This window comes from Protomyctophum bolini (assembly GCF_963924005.1).
Source record: "Protomyctophum bolini genome assembly, chromosome: 20".
In the NCBI taxonomy this organism is placed as follows: domain Eukaryota; kingdom Metazoa; phylum Chordata; class Actinopteri; order Myctophiformes; family Myctophidae; genus Protomyctophum; species Protomyctophum bolini.
Window position 1 is genome coordinate 11,826,514 of NC_137881.1, and position 27,356 is coordinate 11,853,869.

At 44.9% G+C, this 27,356-nt stretch overlaps 1 protein-coding gene across 1 annotated transcript in view; it reads right to left on the minus strand.

Annotated features, from left to right (window-relative positions):
* Positions 1 to 27,356, minus strand: part of nrxn2b (neurexin 2b) — a gene marked incomplete at its 3' end in the record, with an annotated part of 769,013 nt that overhangs the window by 492,029 nt on the left and 249,628 nt on the right. The window contains exon 5 of the mRNA XM_080791852.1: positions 18,340 to 18,641. Within this exon, the coding sequence (XP_080647978.1) occupies positions 18,340 to 18,641 (302 nt within the window). The remainder of the gene's footprint in view (positions 1 to 18,339; positions 18,642 to 27,356) is intronic.

Below are 27,356 nucleotides of genomic sequence, written 5' to 3' on the forward strand. Positions count from 1 at the left end.
AGATATACAATTTATTTATTCTTTTTTTCCGCCCATAACAACAAAGATCCATGTCTAGAGGCCTTGGGGAGAAAAAAAATAAGTAAGTGTGTGTAAGTGGTGATTTATTTGCAGAATCAGTAGAGACAGAGAGAGAAAAAAATCACTCCTGTGTGAAGTGAGGGGCGCTCTTATCGTACATCGATCATACATCATCTCATTCCGGCCAATTAGAATTTGCGCCCTCGCCTTCGTCTTCAATGTTTGTGTTTACATAAACACTCAAAACTGGCCATTCATTGTCAATGGCATCCAACGCTTGCGTTTGCACGCACGCTACAAGCTGGACATAGGAGGGGCCAAAACGCCCCTCATACAAATGACACTGCTGACAGAAATAGTCATGACGTGATCAAGCTGACAGCTTTGTGGCCCTTTAACCTTCACTGCCAATTAGCGGCGTAATGATAGCTTTTCATTAGAAGACTGTCGCGCTACAGGTTTTTTCATCAGGAGAATACTGTCACATGCAGCCCTGAAATCCATCATGGTTGTAATGTAGACGTCATGCAAGAACATCCACCCTGCCACAACCATGGTATCAGTAGAAGTGTCCATGATTAAGTGTGTGTGTGTGTGTGTGTGTGTGTGTGTGTGTGTGTGTGTGTGTGTGTGTGTGTGTGCGCGCGCGCGTGCTCCTGCATTGTTACTATGAGTGTGGGTGTTTGCGTGACAGTCACAGGTGGTGAACTACCCGAGAGGCCGGTGCACGAGGCTGCAACAACGCCCACTGTTTGATCTATAAGGCTGTGCTCACATGCTGCTTGCTTTGTCTAATGGCCGCCATTAAATCCAACAATTAGGTAAATACGTTTCAGCAGTGGGTGTGAATTTTCAGGCACGCCACTCAGCCGGTGAGCTGATGAAAAGATTTGAGCACAAGAGATTTGATGCACAACAATGATTTAACTATTTCAACAGACAGACGTGACGAGGTGACGACAACTTTGTACTTAAACTGCCACGTTGGCGTTTGCATGGTTGGAGGGACAGATTATTAACTAAGTGTAATATTCGGATGCTTCCAGATCCCCTATCGGTCGTTTTACTTTTTGATGTCTGTATTCCCGGCGTTATCTTTCCGTCGGTTGTGCGGTGGTGGACAAATGTATCCTTCGAAAATGTCTGATGATCTTTGAAGTGAAATGAAAAGTGGACGGTGCAGCAGAGCAAAAAAAGAAGAGCGAGAGAGTGGAGGAGAAAACGACGCAGGTCACAGAAATACCTGCAGTGACTCAGTGATGCAAATATCCCCACGAGGATTCGCATGTCACTGCTTCCGTCGTGCTTCTTACAATAGGCTGTAGACATGGTGAGATCTTGTACTGATAAAAATGTGAATTGTGTGTAATTGCTTTAATTTCATTTCAGTTCGTGGAACAAATTAACTCCCACTATACCTTCGACAGGCAGCCTCTGTAGACATCTTTAAAGCACAGCTCAAGACATACTTCTATACATTCTTGCTTTTAGTTGAGCTTTTACAATACTTAGTTATTCATGTCCTCACTGTATTGCATTACTGCTATTATTTTAATGTTGTTTTATGCCTTTGCATTCTTTTCATTTTTTTCTCCACTGCTCTGTAAAGCACTTTGAGCTGCATTTCATGCCATGAAAGGTGCATGTACAAATAAAGTTTATTATTCTTTATGTGGTTTTTGCAACCTAGTTTTGTCCTACTGGCATTGAAGAAGGAGGGGTCTAAACACTCCTAAATCCTTGACATGAAAAGGTTTGACTGCATGGTCTAAATATATAAAGCCTGTATTCATGCTACGGGACTGGAGACAAACTGCTTTGGGTTGTGTTCCTGGGTTGTCCACACATTGAATTAGGGAAAGGTAGCAAAATGTGTGGCAAATCTGCAAAATAAATGCTCACCACTAAAGCTTTCTTCACAAATTATTCATAATGTGTACCGGTATGTCTACATGTGTGTCTACTATCACTTCTCAATTTGTGACAGGGACAGCTGCTGAAATTTGGGGTATACAACTTATATGCACTTTTCCAACAAATTTGGAAAAGGGTCGTGCAAAACAACGTTGTTTTGACGCGTCACATGCCACTCAAAGCAGAATGACATGTTGTACATGTTGCCTGCATACAGGTTGTTAACGGTACCCCAACTTAAGTAACAGAGTATTTGGTCAAAGTGAAAGAATGTGACACTCGCTGCATGCGTCAACACAGCAAAGAAAGAACCCACCGGAGGCTTCGCTCGACGTTGAGCGAGCGACAAGGCGCCCGACGACCATCGACTTGATCTTTACACATGTGTCGCAGCGGACATTGCTGAACTATGACCACCGGCGAATAAGCTGGATAAATATTTAATGGCGGAGGGCTGTGAAAATGATCAATGGGGGCGCCGCGCGGGTGGGGGGTCTCTCGGCCCGGACAGATTTATCATCGCAGAGCTGAGAGAGAGTTGTAAGGCCGGCCATCGCTCTGCTATAAATTTCCAATTTGGCCATTTAAAGAGTAAGTGATGAAAGCTATATTGTGGGACAGCGGCAGGGGGAGGGGCGGCAGAGTGAGTGGCCTCTATTTTTCATCAGACGAGAAGGTAACCGAGGGTAATGCGGCTTGTAGACCAGAATAACGATTAGCAACACACACACGGGACAGCCAGTCAATACTAGGCGTGGTCCACGAGGGCCGCCACCATGAGCAAGCACATCTAAATTGTGTGCAAATATGTGCACAGTACGCATGCATCAGTTTACGTGTGCAATTTACAATTTCGTCATTTAGCAGACACTCTTAATCCAGAGAGATTTACGGTAAGAAAGAACAAAAAACATGCAAGTGGAATATCTATCTAAGGAAACTATATGCACTGTAGAGTGCCATGTCTACATAAAGTGCTATTTAAGTTGCATAAGTTGATATGCATGCATTGATGTGCGTTTTCAGACTGCGGCGGAAGATTGTGAGTGAGTCTGCAGTTCTGATTGTAATGGGAAGTGCATTCCATAGTTTTGGAGCCAGAAGGGAGCCAGAAAGGAGCGCGTGTGGGTGAGCGCACGAGTGTGTGTGCGTGCGTGGCACATACTTCAAAACATCAGAGGGGTGGGACGATATGGGTACCTCACGATTAGGTATGTGCTGAAATATCGATATTGCGATATAAATCGATATGTCCTCCCGCGATAAATAATCAATATCGATTATTAAAATATCGATATATCGAATGTGTATACTACTACTACTAGTAGTACTAAATAATCAATATCACCATATTGGGAGGACGATACGATATATAAATTGCAGTGATATATCGCGATATCGATATATTGGCACGCCTCTTTGCTTCAGTACATAAGGTATGAAAATGTAACAGCAAGGTGGTCATACAGTAAGTGAGAAATAAGCCCTGGCAGAGGGATGCAGCTTAATAATAATATTTGGGTCTTTCAGGTAGATTTGGCACAGCAATAAGAAGACCCCCGTGTCTCTCTTAAAGAGCGATGGAGATTGGCAGGCAGGCTTCAGGAGCACATATGAAATGTCACTGCAATTATGCCGGAGAGAGAGAGAGAGAGAGAGAGAGAGAGCTAGAAGAGAGAGAGAGAGAGCTAGATAGAGAAAGAGAGAGAGAGAGAGAACCTGGCAAACAAACAGTCTGTTTATGCCGCTGATATCTCATCTTTTTGGGCCCCAACCTTTCCTGGATTGAGGCCCAAAAATGCACCCAATCCCAACCATCTGACCACCAACCAGATGGGTGTGCCGTGCAGTGCATTTTCATTTTGTTCATGATCAGTACAGTACAATAGCACTTTACTTTGAGTTCCTATTTCCTATTTGTGAAACGTTAGGTAGTGTAGCTATAACTGTGTAGTCAATTTTATGTTTAATATCAACTGTGGAGAATTGTGTCAAACACTCTATGAAGCAATGTACTGTAGTACCGTGCCCAAGTCAAATGTCCCAGAAGGGAAATACACACACACACACGCGCGCAGACATACATGCACATGCACACGCACGCACGTGCACACGCATACACACATAAAAGAGAGAGACTCCTGGGGGCTGCTGCACATTGACACAATGCTCAAAATGTCATCTGCTGTAAACGAGGTGAGGATTACAGCGGTGTTATGGGGTGTCATTAAAAGGCAAAAGGCTTTAGGACGCCAGTGCTGAACATCAAACAAACCCGCAGCAGCCCGCCTGCTGGGAATAGCAACCCGTGTCATCGCAGTAAACGTGCGTTACTGTATGCGTTGGCGTGGCCCATGCAGTCGAAAATGGCATTTTAGATATAGTTACAAGGGCTTCGATATGCTATCGCGCTAAACCAATTACGCTAACCTTTATTGAGATGCTAATGGCAGACTCAAATGTGTGGCTGGTGGAAGCTAATCCGTGGTGTGTGTGTGTGTGTGTGTGTGTGTAAGTGTGGAGGAGGTACTGTAGAAGAAACCCGTTTCCAGTGACAGAAAGGTGGCAAGGTAGAACGTAGGCTATAGATGTTCCACTTTTCTGTACGGTGGTTTTCAACCCTTGTCATATCAAGGTCCATTATGTCATTGGTTCCCTAACGTTTTTATGTCGAGGACCCCCAAAATGATACTCATTAGCCTGCGGACCCCCCATTTGAAAATATATGCCAAGGAGAAGACGTAGACGAAGACGTTTACGGCTCTAGGGCCCCTGGTTTGACCCGAATTAGACTATACGGACCCCGATTTAATGGCATTTCTACCCCAATACAAACAATACAAACTTATTTTAGGGTTCATTTGATTCCATTTGTACACTCTGAGTTACAGAACCATGAGGGTCAATTTGGTTCCTAACTATCACTTAGCTGGGGACCCCTTGGAACTCCCTCAAGGACCCCTGGGGGTCCCCGGAACCTCTGCATTATGTATTCTGCATTTGAGCCACAAACCACCATTTGCTGACATTTAGGTAGGAAGGGGCGTTGCTGTGGATGCACTGATGGGTGAGGAGGCAGACCCTGTATAGTCTATCCTGAAGGAGACAGGAATGGAATGGAGTATGGGTGTGATATGTTAGTATTTCTGCACTCTCATCAGGATCCTATAGCAGCACTGTTCTGAATGTACTGGAGCTTCTGGATGCTCTTGCTAGGGATCCCGATGAGAAGTGCGTTGCAGTCTTGGGAGAATTGGGGAGTGAGTCTACAGGTCTAACGGCAATGGTAGTTGAAATTACCAATATCGAGCCTGCTTACAGCCATAATACTGTAAGGGGTTGCAACTAAAGAACTAAACTAACTAAAGAAAGTACAATATTTGCACACACTTTATTTATTATAATAAATAATTAATATTAAATATATATTTATTCATAAGTACCGGTAAGTCTTGTTTTTGTACTGCTATATTGCACTCATCACCCACACGTTTAGTGGTGTTAATTACCAGCCATGACAGTGTGGTTTGCATCCTGTGAGTCTCTCTCCGTGTGCGTGCGTTGTGTTGTATGTGTGTGTGTGCATACGTTGTGTTGCGTACATGTGTGTGCGTGTGTCACTGTGCGTTTGCGTGTAAGCAGTAAACTAAAACTAAAAGTGTTTTGCACTTTTGCCAGGTGTTTATAATAATTCTGTCAACACTATAACATCACAACTGTGCAAGGTGGAGTCAGGAAACTTTACACATGCATGTGGTGGCAGAATAATTAATATATAATATATAATAATTAACACTCATAGGTGTGTGTTTTTATTTATTTCGACAGCAGTGCGTTTTGGGCTTCAGTAACCAACGGTGTCGATCATACAAAGGGTGTTTGTTCATCAACTGTTTGACCTGTACATTACATTGTTATCAAATTAACTGCTGATATCATCAATCAGTCCATCTCATCAATTGATCCAACGCAATCTACTGTAGACAACATTAATCCTATATCTAACAACTAACAATATCAACTATCACGATACATCTTACTTACATATTCTACACTTAATAGGTGTAGAATATGTAAAATGACTAGCATAGAAGACTAACATAGTATTTAGTGCAAACATCGGGCTGAGAACCACCATTAAAATCCATTTAGACCTGAGGACGCATCTGTGTCGCCTAATTAGCAATTAACCACTTTAACCATTATTTTAAACTTTAGCTGTTGAAAAATGGCAGATCTACATGCTCATAGCGCGGCACTCGAGATTGTAGATCTGCTATTTTTGAAAATACTTGAAAATGTGTGCAAATCTTTGAATATATATTCCTTTTTAACTCAAATCTTTGCTTCTTGGGCGTCCCTGGAGGCTGGAACAACATATTTTCAGATGGGGGTCGGTGGCCAATTACATTATATAATTCTGAGGCTCCTTGACATGAAAGAGTTTGAGCACCACTGACATAGAAACATGGTTTCTAAGAAACAGGTTTTTCAGAAAAATGCCAGCATTTAGAAGACATTTAATCTGTTCTCATGTCTTAATGGATAAAGGTAGAAAGTGCATTATACATCTTTACGGCCCCGATCTACAGTACCTATATAATTCTTACCAGTGGCAACAATAGGTTCAGAGGCATAAAAGAGGCAAAAGGAATGTATGGGAAAAGGATGGCAAGTCAATTTAATGACAACAAGGACACTCGGAAACTGTGGCAGGGATTTCACACAGTAACGGGCTACAAGCCTGCTTCGCAGCCAGCCCCCACCGATCCATTACTTCCTGACAACCTCAATGCCTTTTACACACGGTTTGAGGCCACAAATGACAGGGAGGTGCAGAGATTTCCAACCTCACCCACAGACCAGGTGCCCCAGCTATCCACCACTGAGGTTAAGAGGGCCTTTTCCAGCATTAACCCTCGAAAGGCTACTGGACCAGACAATATACCAGGACGGGTGCTGAAAGACTGTGCACCATCCTATGACCATCGACGGCTCAGCCGTAGAGAGGGTAAAAAGCACCACTTTTTTGGGAGTGCTGCTGACGGACAACTTGGCCCCGAGCAGCAACACCACTGCCATCATTAAAAAGGCCCAGCAGCGTCTCTACCCACTCCGTCAGCTGAAGAGAGTCGACCTGCCTGTCCCAGCCCTGACCATGTTCTATAGAGGCACTATTGAGAGCATTCTCACCTATTGTCTTACCTCCTGGTATGGAAGCAGCACGGCTGAGGAGAGGAAAAAGCTGGACAGGACGGTGAGAACAGCCAGTAAAATCATTGGTACCTCGCTGCCCTCCCTGGCGGACATATACCAGCAAAGGTGCATCAAGAGAGCAACTGGTATCACTAAGGATGCCACCCACCCCTCTCACAGCCTGATCTCCCTTTTGCCCTCTGGGAAACGGTACAGGAGCATCAGTGCCAGGACAGAAAGGATGCGGAGAAGCTTCTTTCCCCAGGCAATCAGGCTCCTGAACTCTAGCCTCCCTGGCAGATATAGGACATGAACTGTGATCCATGTTCAGTTTTTTTTTAATGGTTTTAAATGGTTTTTATTCTATTAATCTTTTTATGGATCCCTGTAGTTTTTAGGACTTATTTATACTTAGTATTGTCTTGCACTGATAATTTATTATTGTATGAGCCTGTGCTGTCTTTTAACTAGGAGAAACGTAATTTCGTTTTTTTCTGCTGCTACAGTTGGAAATGATGACAAAATAAAGCAATCTTGAATCAATCTTGAATCTAGGTTTGTATGTGATAAAAAATAAAAAAACGTGCTATGCTAGAGGCTCACACCACCGTCTACACTCTACACCGTTGCTAAGTGACAAATTGCCAGCAAGGAAGAGAGCGAGATGGATGGAGAGAGAGAGAGAGAGAGAGAGAGAGAGAGAGAGAGAGAGAGAGAGCAAGAGAGAGAGAGAGAGAGAGAGAGAGAGAGAGAGAGAGAGAGAGAGAGAATTACTGAGTAAGAAGGCATGGGATTATGGCAACAACAAGACAGAGTGGAGGGAAATTGAACAGTGAACATTGAGATTCCAAGATGGCCACACTCTACATCCTGAAATATAGGGAGACTAATATAGAGCAGGAAATAGGGAGGGGTGGGGTGTGTGTGTGTGTGTGTGTGGGGGGGGGGGGGGGCGTATTAGAAAGACAGAAGAATTGATCGACCATCCCTTTAGAATTCTGGCAGCCTCTTTCGTGCCTGAGGTATAGGCTGGAATGAGAATGAATGAGGGTGGGGGGAATGGGGGGGTGGGGGGTAATTGCAGTTGTTAGGTTGGTGATGGCTTACAGACAGGCAAGGAGGGGGTGGAGGGGGAGAGAAAGAGATAAACAGACAGGGGAGTGTCCACGCATCCATGATCTATCTATTGATTTTGTGCATGCATGCATGTGTGCGGCGCGTGTGTGTTCCCATTGTGCCTCCTCATGTATTGTGCTCATCGCACATGCGCGCACGCACGCACACGCACAGAGTCCCGCGACTCCCGCCCCACCGCTCAGCATGGTTAATATGGTGCATGTCTTAGTAACTGCACTGCCATCGACCACAAGTGTGTGTCATTTAATGTAGCACCGTGGGAATGACTGCTGACCCCTTATGTCTTTTAAACAACCGGTGGTTCAGGGGTAGAGTGGCTGGATGGTAACCGCAAGGGTGCCAGTTCGACCCCGGGCTCTCCCAGAGTTAGTGTTGAAGTGTCCTTGAGCAAGACACTGAACCCCTAATTGCTCCTGATGTGCTGGCTATAGTGCTTGCATGGTTTCTGCCGCCATCGTTGTATGAATGTGTGTGTGTGAATGGGTGAATTGTAAAGTGCCTTGGATAAAGGCACTATATAAATGCACCATTTACCATTTTAAAAGGGGAGACCACAAAACAGACACAATGTGTTTATGAACCGGGTATACGGACTCCAAAACGACTGTAATGAATACGTTTCTTTTCAGGGGTTTTTTATGAATGAATGAATGAATGGTAAATGGTGCAATTGTATAGCGCCTTGTATAACGGGGTTGTGATTCACACGTGTTTGCATGCGTGTTTGCAATGACTTAATGGACTGTAGGCCTATATTACATCAGTGTGAAGTGAGGGGTGCTCTTATCACCATATATCATCTCATTCCGGCCAATCACAATTTGCGTCCTCACTTTTGTCATCAATGTTTGTGATACACAAACACTCAAAACTGGCCATTCATTGTCAATGGCATTCATTGTTTGTGTTTAGGACAATGTGAGTGTTTACACAAACCCTCAAAGCTGGACATAGGAGGGGCTAGGGACCCTCATAAAATCCCAACAGAAGGCCACATGCAACTTCATTAGATCTCACTCGAGAATCCAAAATGGCTCATTTGTGGCGATGAAAAGGTCAAGATAATTGTCATATAACACCTTGTCAGTTGTCACCATACATAATGTTATGAAGCTTTGATCATAGAATGATGAGAGACAGGTCAGGCCTAATGTATACTATTCGTCACACAGCGGTATCATGCACAGAAAACAGATCTCACAGAAATACTTAATATGCAGGCACCACTAGAAAACCCCCAAAATCCGTACAAATCCTCCCTATAGAGACAATGACGGAGGGGCGCCGTCTCTACCCAACTTGAGCCACGGGAGACACCACGGAGAGTTGTGAAGTTCGGTAGAGCCGACTCAGCCCCGGCCGAGTTGTAACCCGATATGGACAGAATAGTAAATAATGCCCAGCCCGACCCAGACACGGTGAAATAGCACCTCCATACGTACTAGTGAGAGCCATGCCTCCGTCGCGGTCAAAACAGTAGTTATTATGTCTTTTAAATCCTGACAGTTTTCTGAAAAACCCATGTTTCTATATCAGTGATGCTCAATATTTCATGTCAAGAAACCCAAAGATTATATGTAATCGACCACCTGAACATATGTTATTCCAGGAATCCCCTCAGAAACAAAGCTGTGAGTTGAAAACGTTCGCTCTGAAAGAATATATAGTCAAACATTTCACGATTTTTCAAAAATAGCAGACCTACAAGCTCATATGAGCTTGTAGATCTGCTATTTTTCAACAGCTAAAGCACAACATTCTTTTAGGATACTCGTCTGGTGATGAGCACACCTCCAGGTTGCTTTTCATTTCATAATTAGTTAGTTCAATATTCGTGACGCCGACCGTGCATTTTGAAATGAGAACACGTGTGTCTTCTGTGAGAGAATGTGGCTTCTTTGTTCTACAGCATGATTCAATCTACCGTGCGTGTTCATACAGCGGAATGTAAGTGGAAAATGCTACACGTGTCTGAGCAGTGTGTCTTTCCAAGTGTGTTAAATGTCAATGAATGAAAGAAAAAAAAGCTAGCCCTTTGGTAAATGGTGGTAAATGGTGCATTTACATAGCGCCTTTATCCGAGGCGCTTTACATAGATCACACACACGGGAGCAATTAGGGGTTCAGAGTCTTGCTCAAGGACACTTCGACGGGGGGAGCCCACAGGGATCGAACTGGGAACCTTCCAGTTCCCCAACCGGCAATTCTACCCTGGCCTGAGCCATGCACTGCCGCCCTTAATTTGTACTTGCCATGGAGGAAATACAAGGATGATTTCTGAGCAACCTAAATTAATCTGATTATTGTTGTGCTTAATCTGAATAACCCCGGCGGATCTGAGATCATCTGAGATACGAGCAGGTAGTTATCTGTTCCACGACGACACACTGCCGCCGTCGGAGTGCAGGAACCTCGGTGAACTCGGCTCCGCGTTGCAGATCAAAGGCCTGCAACGCCTGTTTCACGCTGAACTGGGGGGGGGGGGGGGGGGGGGGGAGAGCTGAAATCAACACTAAAAAAACAAGAACAAATCAGTTTGATCCGTTCCATTAATCCACAAAGCCGCAACCAACCATGCACGGTCTGAGAGAGAGAGAGAGAGCGAGAGCGAGAGAGCGAGAGAGAGAGAGACGTGGGTATGTTGAGGCGTTCAAATGTCTCTCTCCCCCTCGGTTGAGCTTGCATCAGACACCGGGCCGTGTTGAGCTCCATTGCACGTTAAGCCACGATAGGGAATAAAAGAGAAGCTTTCCTCCATTCAGACTGTCCTCTTTCACTGTAGCGCTAAACTCTGTCTGAGTCGCAGAGCAACCCCACGTCCCTGCATGTGCACGCACACGTAACACGCACACACAACGATAGGCCTCTATTCTTTAGATTTAGATGTGTGTGAACATCGGATACACACATGCCTGCAGTTGCATGTGCCTGCACTTATACACATTATCTCTTTCCCTCATATGACACACGCATGTGCACAGTTGCACACCCCCGCACGCACGCACACAATCACTCCGCCCATGAGAGCGATTATATTCATCTACACACACACACACACACACACACACACACACACACACACACATATGAGTGTGCATGTGCGCCTGTCTGTGCCACGCGCACGCTGCAGCCTGTCAGCCTGTCTCGTGTTTCGTCCTGGCTGCCTGCGAGGCCCCGGTGGGACCCCGGGCTCCTTAAGCACACACAGACGGGACGGACAGGCCCAGACACTGCTTACCGTATCACTGACTCTCTCTCTCTAGGTTTAGGATGCTCCAGACTGATCAAAACACTGCCAGCCGTCCCGGAAGGGAAGGAGGGAGGATGCAGGATGCTTGATCCCCCCCATTATGTCCAGTGGTGTCAAGTAACTAAGTACATACTTAAGTACTGTACTGTCATTCATCATTGAAATTGCATTTAGTTTTTACTTTACTTGAGCATTTCCAATTTTCTATAGGTTTATTTTTACTCCTCTAACATCTCAGAGACAGATATTGTACATTTACTCCACTATTTGAAAACTTAGAGACTTTCTTTATTATTACAAAGCGTACATTAACCACTTCAACTTCAAGCCTACTGAACTTGTGAAATGATACATTCTGCACAATTAGTTTACTTTTACTTTTGGTACTTAAAGTAGGCCTATATTTTGATGACAATATAGTTTTTTACTTTTACTCAAGTAAATAGTAATTCAATCACTCAGTGAATAGTGGACTTTTACTTGTTACAGAACATTGGGGTACTTTTACTTAAGTAAAGAATGTCAGTACTTCTTCCACCAGCTGCTGATTTCTGCATGAGATACAGCAGCTTCTCCTCAGTTAACACTGACAGCATATCATTGTGTTTGACCTTCTATTGTCACGGCAAAGACAATCGAAACATTGGACTTAACCAATCACACATCAAGTATAGTATAAATCTTTGGCTGTTTTGCAAGACTTCCTCAAAGACTTGACATTTTCTGGCATTCTATGGTTTAGTTTCACTTCAAATAGTGGGCATTCCCCCTCTAGTGTGTGTGTGTGAGGGATGCCCAAGTCACTCACATCTAGTGTGTGTGAGGGATGCCCAAATCAGTCAAAGTAAAAGTGTAAACCATGTCAGTAGGTTATATAATCCTTCCCACAGCTGACCCGCTCTTTCTTTACTACATGATGACACCTGCCTCTCTGCTCTCTCTATTCACTCCATTTGAGTGAAATAAAGCATGGCAGAATAAAGCAGATCTAGATAGATGATGTGTGTCATTGGAAGAAAAGAAACATGCTGCCACATACAGGTCAGCATTTCTCATCAAAGCTATAGCATTAACCAAGCAAGACACCAAACTGAGGCAATTCTACCTTATTTTCCATATGTTATTTATCTCTCAGTATTGTTTGGACAGTCAAATCAGTCAAATCTGTCTTGTAGTCCATCTCATTCCATCAGTTAACCACTAACGTATTACTGAAAAGACTACCAGTATATCAATTAATAGGGAACCAACCAACGTACCATAATTGGAATGTGTTCAAGTAGTGAAAATAGCCTATACTGAGGCGTTGTGAGCGTGTAGATCTGCTATGTTCACGCCTTTTAAATCCTGATCTAAAAATATAATAGTGGTGAATACTGCAGGGACTGAATGGCTACGCCGAGCATGAGCTGACGGTGCTGTCCTTGTACCGCATGTGACCACGTTGTGTCAGCCATTCTAGGAGGCTGAGAAGAATGACGCTATATGGTTCCACTCCTTTCTCTGCCTCTCTCGCTGCCTCAAGTGTGTGTGTGTGTGTGTGTGTGTGTGTGTGTGTGTGTACCAGCCCAGTCACCAGTGCTGAAGTCTGCAAGCCATCTACGATGGCAGGTCAGCATGTCACTGAACGGAGAGGAGAGGAGAGGGAATGCCTCTCTGTGTACATGCCTAAGGGTGGGGTGTATGGGGGGACGAGTGTGTGCGTGCATGGGCAGAATTGTGTGTGTGTGTGTGTGTGTGTGTGTGTGTGTGTGTGTGTGTGTGTTTGTGCGTGTGTGATGGGGGGGGAATCATACTGATGAGAGGTCAAGTTGAGTGTCCTTGCCTGCCTATCAAGCTTATACCACAGGGACACGCCAAACTGTTCAAGCGCCCGCGCGCGCACACACACAGTCACAGTCACACACAACCTGCAGTACCATCGCATGCCACTGAGGGGAGCTCTGATCCTGCAATCCTTTTGCTGTGGGTGTGTTCTCTCTCTCTATCTCACCTAATTCTGTCTGCTTCATTTTGCCAAGTACAAAACTGACAAATTATCTTACACACACACACACACACACACACACACACACACACACACACACACACACACACACACACACACACACACACACTTTTGTTTTTTCCTTTTTGAGACAGAGCAAGGCTGTGAATAAGATGAATAGGCACGCAGAGAGAGAGAGAGAGAGAGAGAGAGAGCGAGAGAGATAGAGAATGACTGAGTATAGAAGGCAGCAGGCACCATGTGAGCACTGATGGTGAGCTCACCCTGGTAAATTGTTCTGCATGGCGTTGCTGCAGTAGCAGACAGACATGCACGGCCGGTGCATCATGACCAAGTATACGCACGGATGAAAAGGACATTTTGGAAGCAGATTTTGAAGTGGCTCTGTGGCTGTTCCTGTTATAGTCATGACAGGAGACCTGTTATAGTCATGACAGGAGACCTGTTATAGTCATGACAGGAGACCTGTTATAGTCATGACAGGAGACCTGTTATAGTCATGACAGGAGACCTGTTATAGTCATGACAGGAGACCTGTTTGAGTCATGATAGGCTAGCACTAGCATGACTGAAGTCAAATCAGACAGTAGCATGTGCTTAAATTCATGTTTAGAATTTTTTCCAGATATCAAACATTTCTGAGATGATGGAATGATGATGGTGGTCATGGAAGGTGAAAGCTTCATGGGCAAATAAACTTCAAAATCTTAAAAAAAAATGTCAAAATTACCTCTCAGACATGACAGGCTAGGGGCTTTGAGATGGGGGGGGGATGAACAAAGGATCAAACCTGTGGCATTCCCTGTACTCGTGGGTTCCCACAGTGCAGTGTTGATTTCGTCGACTAAATCTATGACGGAAAATGTTCGTCGACTGTAGGCCTATACCTTTTTTCACAGAGGAAAACTAAATGGAAAATAAATGAAAACTAAGCTACGACTAAAGTAAATATATTGACAATTTCATCAACAAATAAAAACTAGACTAAAATGTTAGGAAGGGACAAGAGATCCAGTATGAGTAATTTTATACTTGGAAATATATTTCGCAGATCTACAAGCTCACAGCGCGTCACAGCGCAACGCGCTGTGAGCTTTAGGCTGTTTTCAGAAACTGAAAAATCTGTCATTACGACGGCATCAAGGCCCGACAAATTACATGTTAGTCGACAAAATCAACCGAAGATTTAGTCGACTAAAATCTGATGACATTTAGTAGACTAAAACTATCCTGTTGACTAAAACGTGACTAAAACTAAATGAAAACCATTCAAAAGAGATGAGTTACTATATATCTCCATTCATATGTCTATGGCTGTGACAGGTATGAAGTATGAACGCACAGAGATTTACATTTTTTTTTTTAATATTTATATCAATTATTTTAAGCCTAGAAGCAATCCATCCACGGTCCGGGTGAATCATGAAACCAGAAACATAAAACATTTGGAATATATATATATTATATAATTATATGATATACTAATAAATATATACCCTTTGTTTTGCTACTTTCTTTCTTTGATCAGAATTCAAACGCAGGGTCAGATGTGTGTTTGTGTGTGTTTGTGTGTTAATGCGTGGGTGGGTGGGGTCAATGACATCAATAACCATGCATGTGATTGAGCGTCCCAGTGGGACGGCCCAGTGTAAACCTATCGCTGTCTTTAACACTGGAGGCCGGCCGCCGTGTCAATTACGTGGATCCACTGGGGCGCTCTCTCTCCGCTCGGCTCTTAATGAAGGTTAATGGATTGACGGCGGCGAGGCAGGCGGTCAGAGGTGGTGGTCAGGGGAAGAGCACGGATGATAGACATATTAGACAACTGTTGATGGCCTGTTATATCAACAGGTTTTCTCCTCCGTTCACTGCTGCTCTGTATTGTTGATAAAGGTCAAGGTGTCAGTCAGTCAGTCAGTCAGTCAGTCAATCTGTCTGTCACAGCACAGTACAGTACAGTACAGTACAAGCAATCTGATTGGGTGTTACAACTCAAACAGAAATGGAGGGAGTTTGTGTCATTTCACAAAGGTCATCATCATGGCACAGTTGCAGGTGGGTTGACTCGGCTCAGCCACTAAATCGTTAAAACCATGTTGGCTTCCTAAACTCATTATGGCCAGTCTCATACGGATAATCACACACACACCCTGGCACCATTACATATTTGACCCCAACTGTGTACTAATGTGTGCACAATGGCATGCGTGCGTGCATGTGTTTCAATAATTATGAGGGCCAGATATCCCCACAATTACGATAAAACATGAAATGTCGACCTTTATCCAACCACTTTCCTGGATGAATGGGATTGTGTTAGTTTACAATTAGGAAAAGTGCACGTTAGTTTTTTTTGTCTCTGCGGCATGCAGATCGCTGCCCTTTTATTTTAGTATATAATTATGCCAAAATCAAGCCCATTATATCGAAGTAAACTTCAAAGTAATGGTCATGTAATGTCATGTCACAGAGACCTCTCGCTGTGCAGCTCCATATCCATATGACAGAAATTGGCTGACGTTTTTCTTCTCCCTACAATTTATCTCCACTTGAGTTACATTGAGATGGCTTGGACTTTGACAGTGTAATTGACGGCGCTTGGCATCGGAGGTGTCGGACGTGAAAGGGGTGAATCGTCACTCAGTCATTCAGAGTGCACGAGTTACACAGCTATACAACGTTGTTTTTGCACAAGCTCCACAAAAAACAGGGAGTTGTTTGTTGCACTTTGCTTTGTGCTAATAATGCATTCAGATCAGGCCCCGTCCTTGCAGTGCATGGGGGCTACATTACAATGCCTATTATTAGGGCTGACAAGCCATTCATCCCAATTACAATTACCAAAACAGTGGGAAGAAGTAAGCAAGGCAATTGTAAAGTGGAATTGATTGCATCTCACTGCCGCAATCTGCTACTGCCAATTGATGACCCGGCGTATCGAGTCTAGCTGCTGTTGCCGCTATTCAACTTGTCTTTTGTTATGCGGGGTGCATGCGCGCGCGCGCGTGTGTGTGTGTGTGTGTGTGTGTGTGTGTGTGCATGACAATTAACAAGATAAAACACACACACGCACACGTGCACGTACACATGCTCACGGCCGTGTTTTGTTCTCCATTACCTGCGATTAAAGGTTTGTAAAGCTAGGTGAGGTAATTTGCTCAGAAAGGGTGTTTAAGTGCATTGTCGCCGCTGATGAATTAGGGCGCATTCCATTTGTGTAGCTAAGTACATTACCTGCATACATGCAGTGTGCCATTCACCCGCTCATTAATAAATGAGTGGAAATGGCACTCAAAGTACCAGCCCTTTAAAACAAGAACAGCTCTGGAATCAGCCTACACAAGTTTCTACATGTGTAAGAGTACGATTCCTGTATATAGGTTAATGACACGGTTTGAACAGGCAGCCGTTTCTATAATCCCCCCATTGTGAAGCTAAAGGCAATGTACTGTATAGCTGGATTTCACCACACTACACCACACCACACCAGTGTTTCCTAAACTTTTTCATATCAAGGACCCCCAAATTGATGCTAATTATCCCGCGCCTGGACCCACTGTGAGAACCACTACACCACACCGAATCCAAATATCTACCGTTTTCCATTAAAATAAAGTAGGGGGAGAGAGAGAATTTTCAAAGGGCCTTTTATCAGCTTTGGGTTTTTGGTACAACCTGTTTAAAATTGTCATATCTCCTTTTTCAATTTCATGGAATGATACATCATATGAAAGCTTACATTCTGTACTTTAATAATCTGTTGAAAATACTCTGGCCAAAATGAGTCCCTTTCTGTCAGCTCCAGTCACAAATGGTGGCACAAGTAGGCGGTGTATGGAGTGGAGTGGTGTTGGCCATGGCAGTGGAAATCGGGCTCATGTGTGTAACTAGCAAGTATCTTGTTCAGCCATTATGATCAAAATAATCATGAACTCCTTTGACCTGTTCCTCATGAACAATCCCTGAGTGTGAAAGTCAAGTGACATGGATCTTTGGTTGTTTGAAGGGGGAAAAAAAGACAAAAACAACAAACCGCACAAAAACAGCCCAGCAGCACATGGTCGATGGCTCTAACCTGCAATAAAAACAAACCGCTGAGGTTAGCCGGGGCAGCCAGTAGACCAAACAGGTGAAGAGAGGGTGAGGGAAACCGTCTGATAGATCCACAAACAAGGAAGGAAGGATGGTGGCAGCGAAATAGGAAGGAAAAGGCGACCTCTGACAGCAGGAGTGTGATGTGTGAGCGGGAGAGCAGGTGTGGTGATCCGGTACGGTGGAGTGTTGATTTCGTCGACTAATAGTCCAGTTTTTGGTGAAGAGGTGACCACCGAAAACTACAACATGGCGTCTAAAATGTTATAGGGAGGGACTAGTGGAGAAGAATTCCGGTAGAACGAAAAGACAAGTCAATTTATGTTTGTTTGCTGAGCTCGGGTGTGGCGCTCTGTAAAAAGCAGGATCTATAACAAAAACAACTGTAGACTATTTTCTTTTTTCAGTGTTAAACCCCTTATCCCTAAACTTCTTTTGCCTTTTTGCTTTTTTTACTACCTTGAAAAACCTAGATCTACATCAACACGTTGTGAGCTTGTAGATCAGCTATTTCAACTATTAAAAAATGCTTTTCAAACTAGTAAAAAAGCCAAATAAGTTTAGGCATAAGGGTTTTAGCGCTGACAAAAATAGGGCCTTATGACTAAATCCAAAGTTTGCCGTCAGAATTAACAGATTTGGAGACCTGATCCCTCCCCGCCCTGCATGTGAAACGTTTTCCTCCTATACGCGCGTGCGCTGCGTTGCCTTGCTTGCTTACCTGGCGCAGGTTGCGAGTGACGCGCACGTCGTGCCAGGTGTTGTCGTTGAACTTCCCGTTGACGGGCTCCACCAGGGCCTCGAAGGCGCCCGAGCCCAGGTTGATGACCAGCCACACGGCGCCGCTCTTCAGCGACAGGTTGACGTAGTCGGCCGACTTCCCCGTGTGCAGCATCAGGCCGTTGCGCTGCAGCGTGCGGAACGACAGCGTGATCTCGTCCGTGCTGCTCTGGATGGGCGTCATGGACAGGTCGTAGCAGAAGAACTCGTTCCCCTTGAAGGTGGCCACCGACTCCTCCTTGCCTGCATGCGAGAGGGAGAGGAGAGAGTGATGTCAGTATTCACAATATATATATTTTTTTATCATGGCTGAGTACTGTACTATACTGTAGTCCGGGTAACCTCGCGTCAACAGGCTTTCCACCTCGGAGGAAAGCCTGGTCAGTGTTACTACATCACTGTGTGAAGCGATCATACTTTTAGGGCCTAACCAATACAATAGAATATCCCAAAGGTACCGGTATATAGTATACTTTCTCTGGAAAGTACACTCACATTTATATTTTAAAAAAAATCAGCATTGGGTAGGCCCTAAAATTATGATTGCAGGAATGTCTTAGGGTACTTCTGATTCCGGCTTGTGGCTTCCTGCCTGATGACTATACAATTGAGTGACTACAACATGACGTAAATTACCATCTGCTCCCGACTGGATCATAAACCCGAAAAGAAATGCTTCCCAGGCTATAGTCCGGGTAGCTCAGTCGGTATAGAGCACACTCCTTTCAACCACAAGGTCATGGGTTCGATCCCGGGCAACGCCAACTCAAATGAGTCGCATGGCTATACTGTGAGTGTGTTGCGGTATAAGGACTGGGAGCTGATGGGAGGTGTTGCGCTCCACCTCAGCAATCCATAATGTTACTGACAATAAGCCTCTCGTATAAGCCACCGCTACTACTGTATACTACAACACAAGCTCCTATACCAAAGATCGACCACACTGTTTTCAGAGCAATATTTCTCAGCAGTTGTATTCATTCATCATCAACAATAAAAACGCATTGATGGAAGGAAAAAGGCAATTACACAAAGTGAAAAAAAGGAAGGATCGTGACTCAGAGATGATGGACACCGGAGAGATAAACAAAGACAAAGGCTGAGGCTGAGAGAAACAGACAAAGTGCATTAGAGCGAAAAGAGAGACACGGAGAATGCCGGGAAAAAAAGTTGTGCTGTCACGGCATCTTTGGTAATGCCTGTCAGTCTAGTATCTTGTGTGACACACGTGCATGCCCTACTTGCACCGTGGAGTGCTTCGCTAGCATGCTACCAGTCAAAACAACTCGCTTCACAATGGACGCGTTGTCAGAGCACCGGTCCTAACAGTAATGGACACATGTCAAAACCAACCGGTCTTACAGTAAATGCAGGGCTAAGAACACCGTTTCTTGCCTGTCAGGAACTGAGCACGTACTCACTGTCACAACAACACAAAACACCCTGTCCACACGAGACGCACACTAATGCCTCTATCTATCGCACAACACACCTCTACTTAAGTGCTGCGGATTTGGTAGTGTAAAGGTCTGTACACACCAAGGATGATAACTTTAAAGAAAACAATAATTAAATATATCATTTTAACAATGTCTCTAACTCAAGTGTGGTCCACGCACCGATCTTAACTGTAAAGACAACATCAGCAGTGGAGAAGGGGGGGGGGGGGGGGGGGAGGACAGAGGCTTAGACGGAAAGAGAATAATTAGACCAGGCGCCCGACGTGACTTAATGCCCCAAATCGTCGGATCACCTGCATGGGCATTTTGTAGAATTTCCCCCAAGGTGGTAACGGGTTAAATAATAGTCTCAACATCGATACAAAATCAGCCGCGTGTGATCGAAGGTGACGCAGGGCTTCCTGTAGTCACGGTGCCCCCCCCCCCCTCTCGCCCCCCGGTGGATGCTGACTCTGGAGGAGCCAGCCAGCAGCAGGTAATGAGGTTTAGGTCTGACTCAGACAGGGAACGGCCCGGGAGGGGAGCCTGGCCTGGCACCGGGCGGATCATCAAATCTAGTTCATCCCATGGTTCCATTACTGCGAGATGCACTCCAATATCGGGGTGCATTTCCCCCGGGGGCAGAGGTGCGAGGGAATGTCCGAGCGAACGGGGGGGTGGGGGGGTTGGTTTGCCAGATAGATTGAGAGCGGAATCTGATTGAGCAAGCCAGCTGGGCGCAGTATAGCAATCTCTGGGGTTGAAGAGGAGAGGCGCTGTGATGGATAACAGTGTGTCCATTCGGTGCTTGCATGTGCCGTAGGAGGAGTATGCATGGACTGTTATATCTGTTGTTGTTGGTGTGCGCGTGTGTGAATGTGTGCGTGTGTGCATGCGGTATTATGGCTAAGAGGTTGAAACACTCCTTTACAAATCACGGAGGACACAAAAACACTGGAAAGTTAAATTGGTTTCAATTTGTAATATATTCTTCCAGTGTTATTGGAACACAAGGGGAAACATTGAGAATGACACCAGAAGGAGATCATATGTCCTCATTCCCCCCAAATTCATCCCGAACATGGGAAAAAGTGCATTCTACTATATGCTGCCACCAAAATGTAGACCTACCACAATATCTCAAAGATGTTCACTCCCTGCCCAAACTCTAAACTAACCTAAAATAATTCCTATATCCTCAAGGAGACCCCCGGGGCAGACCAAAGGCGCAGTTGGGGGGGATTACATCGACTCACTGGCCTTGGAAAGCCTCGAGATCTCCCAGGAGGAAGTCACTAATGTTGCTCTGGAGAGGGAAGTCTGGAGCTCTCTGGTGGAGCTGTTACCCCCGCGACCCGACTACGGATAAGCGGTTGAAGATGGATGGATGGATGGATGGATGCTTGTACATCCGCATTTTTTGAAAAGAAATATTAATCCTTTTGAATCACGAAAAAGTGGAGAACTAGTGACTAGTTACTAGTTAGAAGGCATTTTTAGAATCAGCCTCAGGTCTTAATGTGGATAAGGGATAGAACAGAACAGAACAACTCCACGGGTTGAAAAACAACCCAAGGACGAACGACGTCGTCCCCAGAGATAAAGAGACAACTACTTAAAAGAGCATTTTGGCTGAAATGAAAGTTTAGAGCAATCTCAAGCGAAGCATGACAGCGTCATCACGAAGACACATCAGGGGAGAGCGGGAGAAAGAGAGAAAAAAAGAGAACAAATAAAAGGGCAGAGTGAAGGAGAGACAAAGCGAGGAAGAGAGAGAGAGAGGGAAGACAGAGAAAATCTCCCGAGAGAGGCCTCCTAGCTGTGTTGCTGATGTAGTAGGAACAAAAGCGTGGTAAATGGGCCATTTTCAATGCATTTTCAATTATGTATTGAGATCCCCCCACCCACCCACACAAAAGGATTGTTAGTGGTATAAGCGACAGCTTGTGATTACCTACTGCACATGAGCTGGGCAGCAGACAGGAGATTCACTGAAAAAAAGTAAGACTCCTTTGGTTTAAGGGGAATGACGGAGAAGGACTATATACTTTACATGTGGGGAGGTTGTAGTTGGACAGTGGCCATACATCCACATGTTCAGAAACTGACAAAATTATACAAATTATACGACCACACACGTGAAGCTCCATCGCCTTGCAGCTTGCTGCGCCAAAACATCACTTCAGCCCCCTTGCACTCTGAAGCCCAAACCGCACCGACAGGGTCAGCTTGGGATAAAACAGTTTTTAAGTTAAACCACACCAATACAACTCATTGAGTTGCAATGAGTTGCATTGGTGTGCTCTACCTTAAAAAAGGTTTTGTCCCAACCCGACCCCTTTGCAACTCCTTTAAACAAAACAAACCACACCAATGCAACTCCTTGCAACTGCCATTGGGAATAATGGTTCCAAGGAGTTGCATGGCGACCCTCTGGTGTGGTTATAGGGCTTAAAATAAATCACACACAGTAGTAAAGGTCCTCTTTTTCCTTCCCTCATCTTGCTATGATCCGTCTTCTTTCTCACGCCGACCTTCAGCATCACGCCGTGGTTCAGCGGGATCGTAAGGTTAGATCAACCGGGAGGGACACTCATACATAGCGCCCATAAAAACGGACAGTAAAGAAGGCATTGCAAATTAAATATTTGAAGAGAACAGACACACACACACACACACACCCTCCAATATACAAAACATAGGACGCCAATACAGACCCCCGTCCCTACCTTTCAGAAACAGATCTGGGCTATAGTTTTGATTTCATTACTGAAATCATCATCATCATCAACTGATTTCGTCACTGCGATCAACATTTCAGAGAAGCAAAACAAGTCAGTGGAATATTAAAACAATTTTGAAGATGTCTAGACACTAGACAGTTTGTTTACTGCAGCAGGTTGTGTAGTGTGGGAGTAACAGCTTGCTTTGCCCAGCTGCAAAGCAAAGCTTCACTTGGTCTTACGTCTGCCGGCCTTCAACGTTGGCCTGTGTGTTCAACTGTAGACAACTATACAGTAACAGCACGCGGAAGAGGATGTGGAGTCAATGTCACTGCATTGGTCCATTCCACATGCATGCACAGACTTATACGCCCACTGACTCACATGCTCATGCACATGGGAAAGCACGCACACATAATGTACACATAGTTATACGAGCATGTAAAAAACACAAAGCTATAGGCAGGAGGTTGTAAACAGGTTGCACTTGGATGGGTAAACAACACACGCATTCACATCATTACAAATTGATACATTTGGTGCTTTTCAGCCACATTTTAACCGCCTCGGCTAAACTTATCGTTTATTTTCTTCCCCCCTTGTGGAAAATAAACGGTGGATACTTGGTACGTTTTTTTGTGTGACCTCTGTTGAGGATCCCAAGCAAGGTGAGGTGATACCAAAAGGGGATGTGACCACAATACTATGAGATTTTTGTCGACTACCTTTTTTCACTGACAAAAACTAAATGGAAACTAAATGAAAACTAAGCTATGACGACTGAATGTATTGACAATTTCATCAACAAATAAAAACTAGACTAAGGGACTAGTGGACAAGAGATCCAGTATAAGTCATTTTACACTTGTTTGCATGCTGAAAATAGCAGATCTACAAGCTCACAACGTGTCACACTGCAACACGTTGCAACTGTAGATTGAATCGACTAAAGTCTTATGATATTTAGTCGACTAAAACTAGACCAACACTAAAACATTCCAGGTGACTAAAATGTGACTAAAACTAAATCTACATTTGCTGTGTCAAATCAACACTGTGCAGACGACTGATTGGCCAGAGAGAATCGTGGCTATAGAATCATCACTGCGTCATTGGGTTATTGCATCGTCATTCAGTCGCCCCACAGGCCCACAATATAGCAACACCGATAACTCAGTCTAACCGACACCCATAACCAAAATGGCCACCAGTTATATGAGCAACCGAACACCAAAAAAGACACGAGTACAAAAACACAATCAGTGTTCGTCAGCACTGGGCCAAAAGTGCCACTTCCAGGGGAATCCTATATGGTTGGGTATGATACAGTAATAAAAGTGCAGTCTAGCATGTGTTATTAAATTGAATAGAAGTTGTACTGGAAGAGAGAGAGAGAGACAGAGAGAGAGAGTTTAATAAGATGAGCTGCATGGATAACTTCCATCACGAACTTCTGTGGTGCATTAGTCAACGCATAATGAACCTTATAGCGCGCTGCTTTTTGGCCTATTGGATTACATACAGGGGTAATTAGCTGGTTCCACGGGAGATGGTGCATGGGGCGCGAGAGGGGGAATGGGAGGAGATGAGTATTTATCCGTTTGTTGTCCATGTGTGTGTGTGTGTGTGTGGGGGGGGGTGTGTGTGTGTGTGTGTGTGTGTGTGTGTGTGTGTGTGCGCGTGTGTGTGTGTATGTGTGTGGAAGTCCGCATGTGCTCGTATGAACTTGTATCCCGGCTGAGAGGCGACACACTGGGAAATCCCGTCTTCACATTACATTACCTCTCTGCACGCGCACGCGCGCACAGACACACGAACGTGCACACAGACACACATGATATGTGTGAACAAAACAACAACAACAACATAACAGTCACTGTCTATTAGTTTCTCACTAGCGGCATCCACCCCACGGAGGAGGTGCAACCCAGCAGCAGCCTCCCGAAAACAACAAGTCACTTCTTCTTCTCGCACAATAAAGGAGATCAGTGGGAAATGTGCAGGGCATGTGAATACTCTGCCGTCGCTTCATGAATCAAAGAGGCCTGCCGGGCTCTCCGAGGCAGTGGCTAGTGTCCCGTGTATACGAGGCCTCCGGCACGCACGGTGGGCGCACACGGACGGACGGCGCCTGAGTGCTTATTTCTCTCCCGAGTGGAGACGATTCGTGCATATATTTGCACCCCAGGGACGTTGAGGAGAAAAAAATACACAAAACCACAAACGTATGCACATTTCTATGCACACAATTACGCAAATAATGCACGCATCAACACGTGCATGCACGCGTCGTAGACGACGCCGCGCAATCTCACTCCCCGATGCACATGCACACGTACAGCCATCTGCATGCTGGAAGCAGCTAGCGCTGCGAGGGAAAGAGAGCCAAAAAAGCCCCAAGGGAAGGCGAGGAGGGAGGAAACTGATCGAAGGAGAACGGAGACAGAGAGAGAGAGAGAGAGAGAGAGAGCAGCTTTTGAAATTGTGCGAGCAAGCGAGGTTAGGGTGTCCACTTGGCGAGAGAAAGAAAAAGACGAGGAAGCCAGATGATTGATAGATGTTGTTCACGTCCGCAGTCCCCTTCATGTTTCACTCCACATGGATTTTCCCCCCTCGCTCCCTCAAATATAAATCTGAACTGTCAGCCATCCTTAACACAGAAAAAAAACATGTGATGTTCTAAGCTCGCCGGGGCCAGGAGAAAATGAATTACTAGCTCTCCCCGGGCATCTCGACAAGTCTACTCTACACCATCACAAAACAACGTATTCACACCAAAATGACACCTGTTTGGGGGCCAGAAGCAGACGGGTGTTCAACACCTAATGCCATAAAAGTGTGTGTGGAAAATACTTAGTCTCAGCAGGCCATGATATGAAGCGTTATGTTTTCATGCGGACAGCTTCAGTACGTACCCGACATAAAATGGCTTCCCAAGTGATACAAAATCCTTTTTCAGACTATAGTACCGAGCATAAGCCTCGACACTCCAGACAAATCAAATGGGACATAATTGTGTCCAGAATTCTCTCTTCTGAAATAGTATTGAACCCCCGAAAGCCACCTCATCGTGGGCCCCAGCCCTGCATGAGCGCCTCGGGGAGCCAGCTACAGTAGTTAGCTCTCTGATGGGTCATTTGTGGACTACATCATGCAGGTCTTCGTGGTGTCTATGTATTCTGTGACAAAAGACGTGAACATTGTCCTGTCTGCTATGAGCTCCTCGCTCCCCTTTTCTTCTCTGGACTGGTGATTACTGTATATTGATCTGTGGACTTATTGCGCTCCCTTAATGACGGGGCTATAATTCGCTGTCTGCCCATAGCTCGTTTTGCCAGAGAGGGCCAGTGTTCTTTTTTTGTTGTGGGAGCAATTTTTCTCTTCACTTTACAGAAAGGGAGCTAATGCGCCATGTGCAGCATTTCTTTTGTCCCCGCCGTTTGTGCCGAAAGGCAACACGAAATGAGCTCTCCATGGCATAAAGATAAAGGAAACGGAGTTACTTAAAGGGTAGTAATTATAGTGTGGCAAAAAAACACCCTATTCTTCTATGTATTTCTCTTAAAAATGACAATGTCGAGTACACTCACATTGTTGATCTCATCCCATCAGAATAATATGATTTAGGTATTTAGAAGATATGCAACATTTCCCTGTCGCCTCAACAGCTGCAATACCGCTGGCAGCCAGACAGATCCCTGCACACCAAATGACATGCATGTTATGGCAGACGTACACGAACATGATTTTCAATGTACAGTTCTCACAACACAACTGTCAGGCCTTGTAATCGGGTATATATTGCATTATTACAAATTACAAGTCTGTCTGGTCATCAAATTACATTTTGTCACAAATACACAGGCGCGTGGATGAGATGTGAGAGAGGAGAAGTTGTGTGAAACCATGCGCGAGCCAAGGATTTATTTTCTTCCAAATACGCGCGCAAGAAACAAGCAGTCTATGCCATCTGTGTATTGATTCGCAGCAGTTTGTGGTTCTGCTAATACAAAAACATTTGGAAAGCTCTTGCCAAAGTTCCCTCCGTGTCTTGTTCCAAGAAGATCACAGAGCCTCCGTCATGGCCCTGGTTGTCGATGTCGTTCTGGAAGGTGTTACAAGCCCTCTTTCGGCTTTCGCCTCACAGCGTCTCCCCCGCAGCTCTATCATTGGCTGTACTATAGCTCGACGCTTCTCTCCTCGCCTCGTCGGAAAAACACTTCATTTGTGTTGCGAGTGTCTTGGTCATGCACAGACCGTGTCTTTGAACAGTTCACACAGTTAATCAAAGCTCACAGGAGAGAGAGACGATCTGGCTGGCACTTTTCTTTTGCACTGTGTGAAAAACGGTGCAGGAAACTGAGGAAAGTCACGGGGATGCAATTATGGTGCAGTCTGAACTACTTGTTACTCCTAATGCCCATGCATTAGAACTGGAGCTGGTGCCAGGGGTCAGTGTCCGCCCAGGTCTGTCGGGCAGCCCTGCTCTAGGTAGTCATTCCAGTTATACGTGCATCGCTCTCATCACATCCTGGCAGATATTTGTACAGTAGCTTCTACTTGTTATGTTTATAACAGCAGGATGGACACTCACATTACATGTATGCAGATCTCCCACATTTAAAACAATAAATGTTCCTATAGAGTTTGCCTATCTTGTAGCATTCACCTGCTGCATGTGTGTACCCATCATTCTTACAAAGTGTTTTACTTAATGGTAGCACTTATAAGGTCTACAAGGTGTTCATAAACTTTACAATGCCCTATACGGCAGCCAAGTGCTACGGTGGAGGACA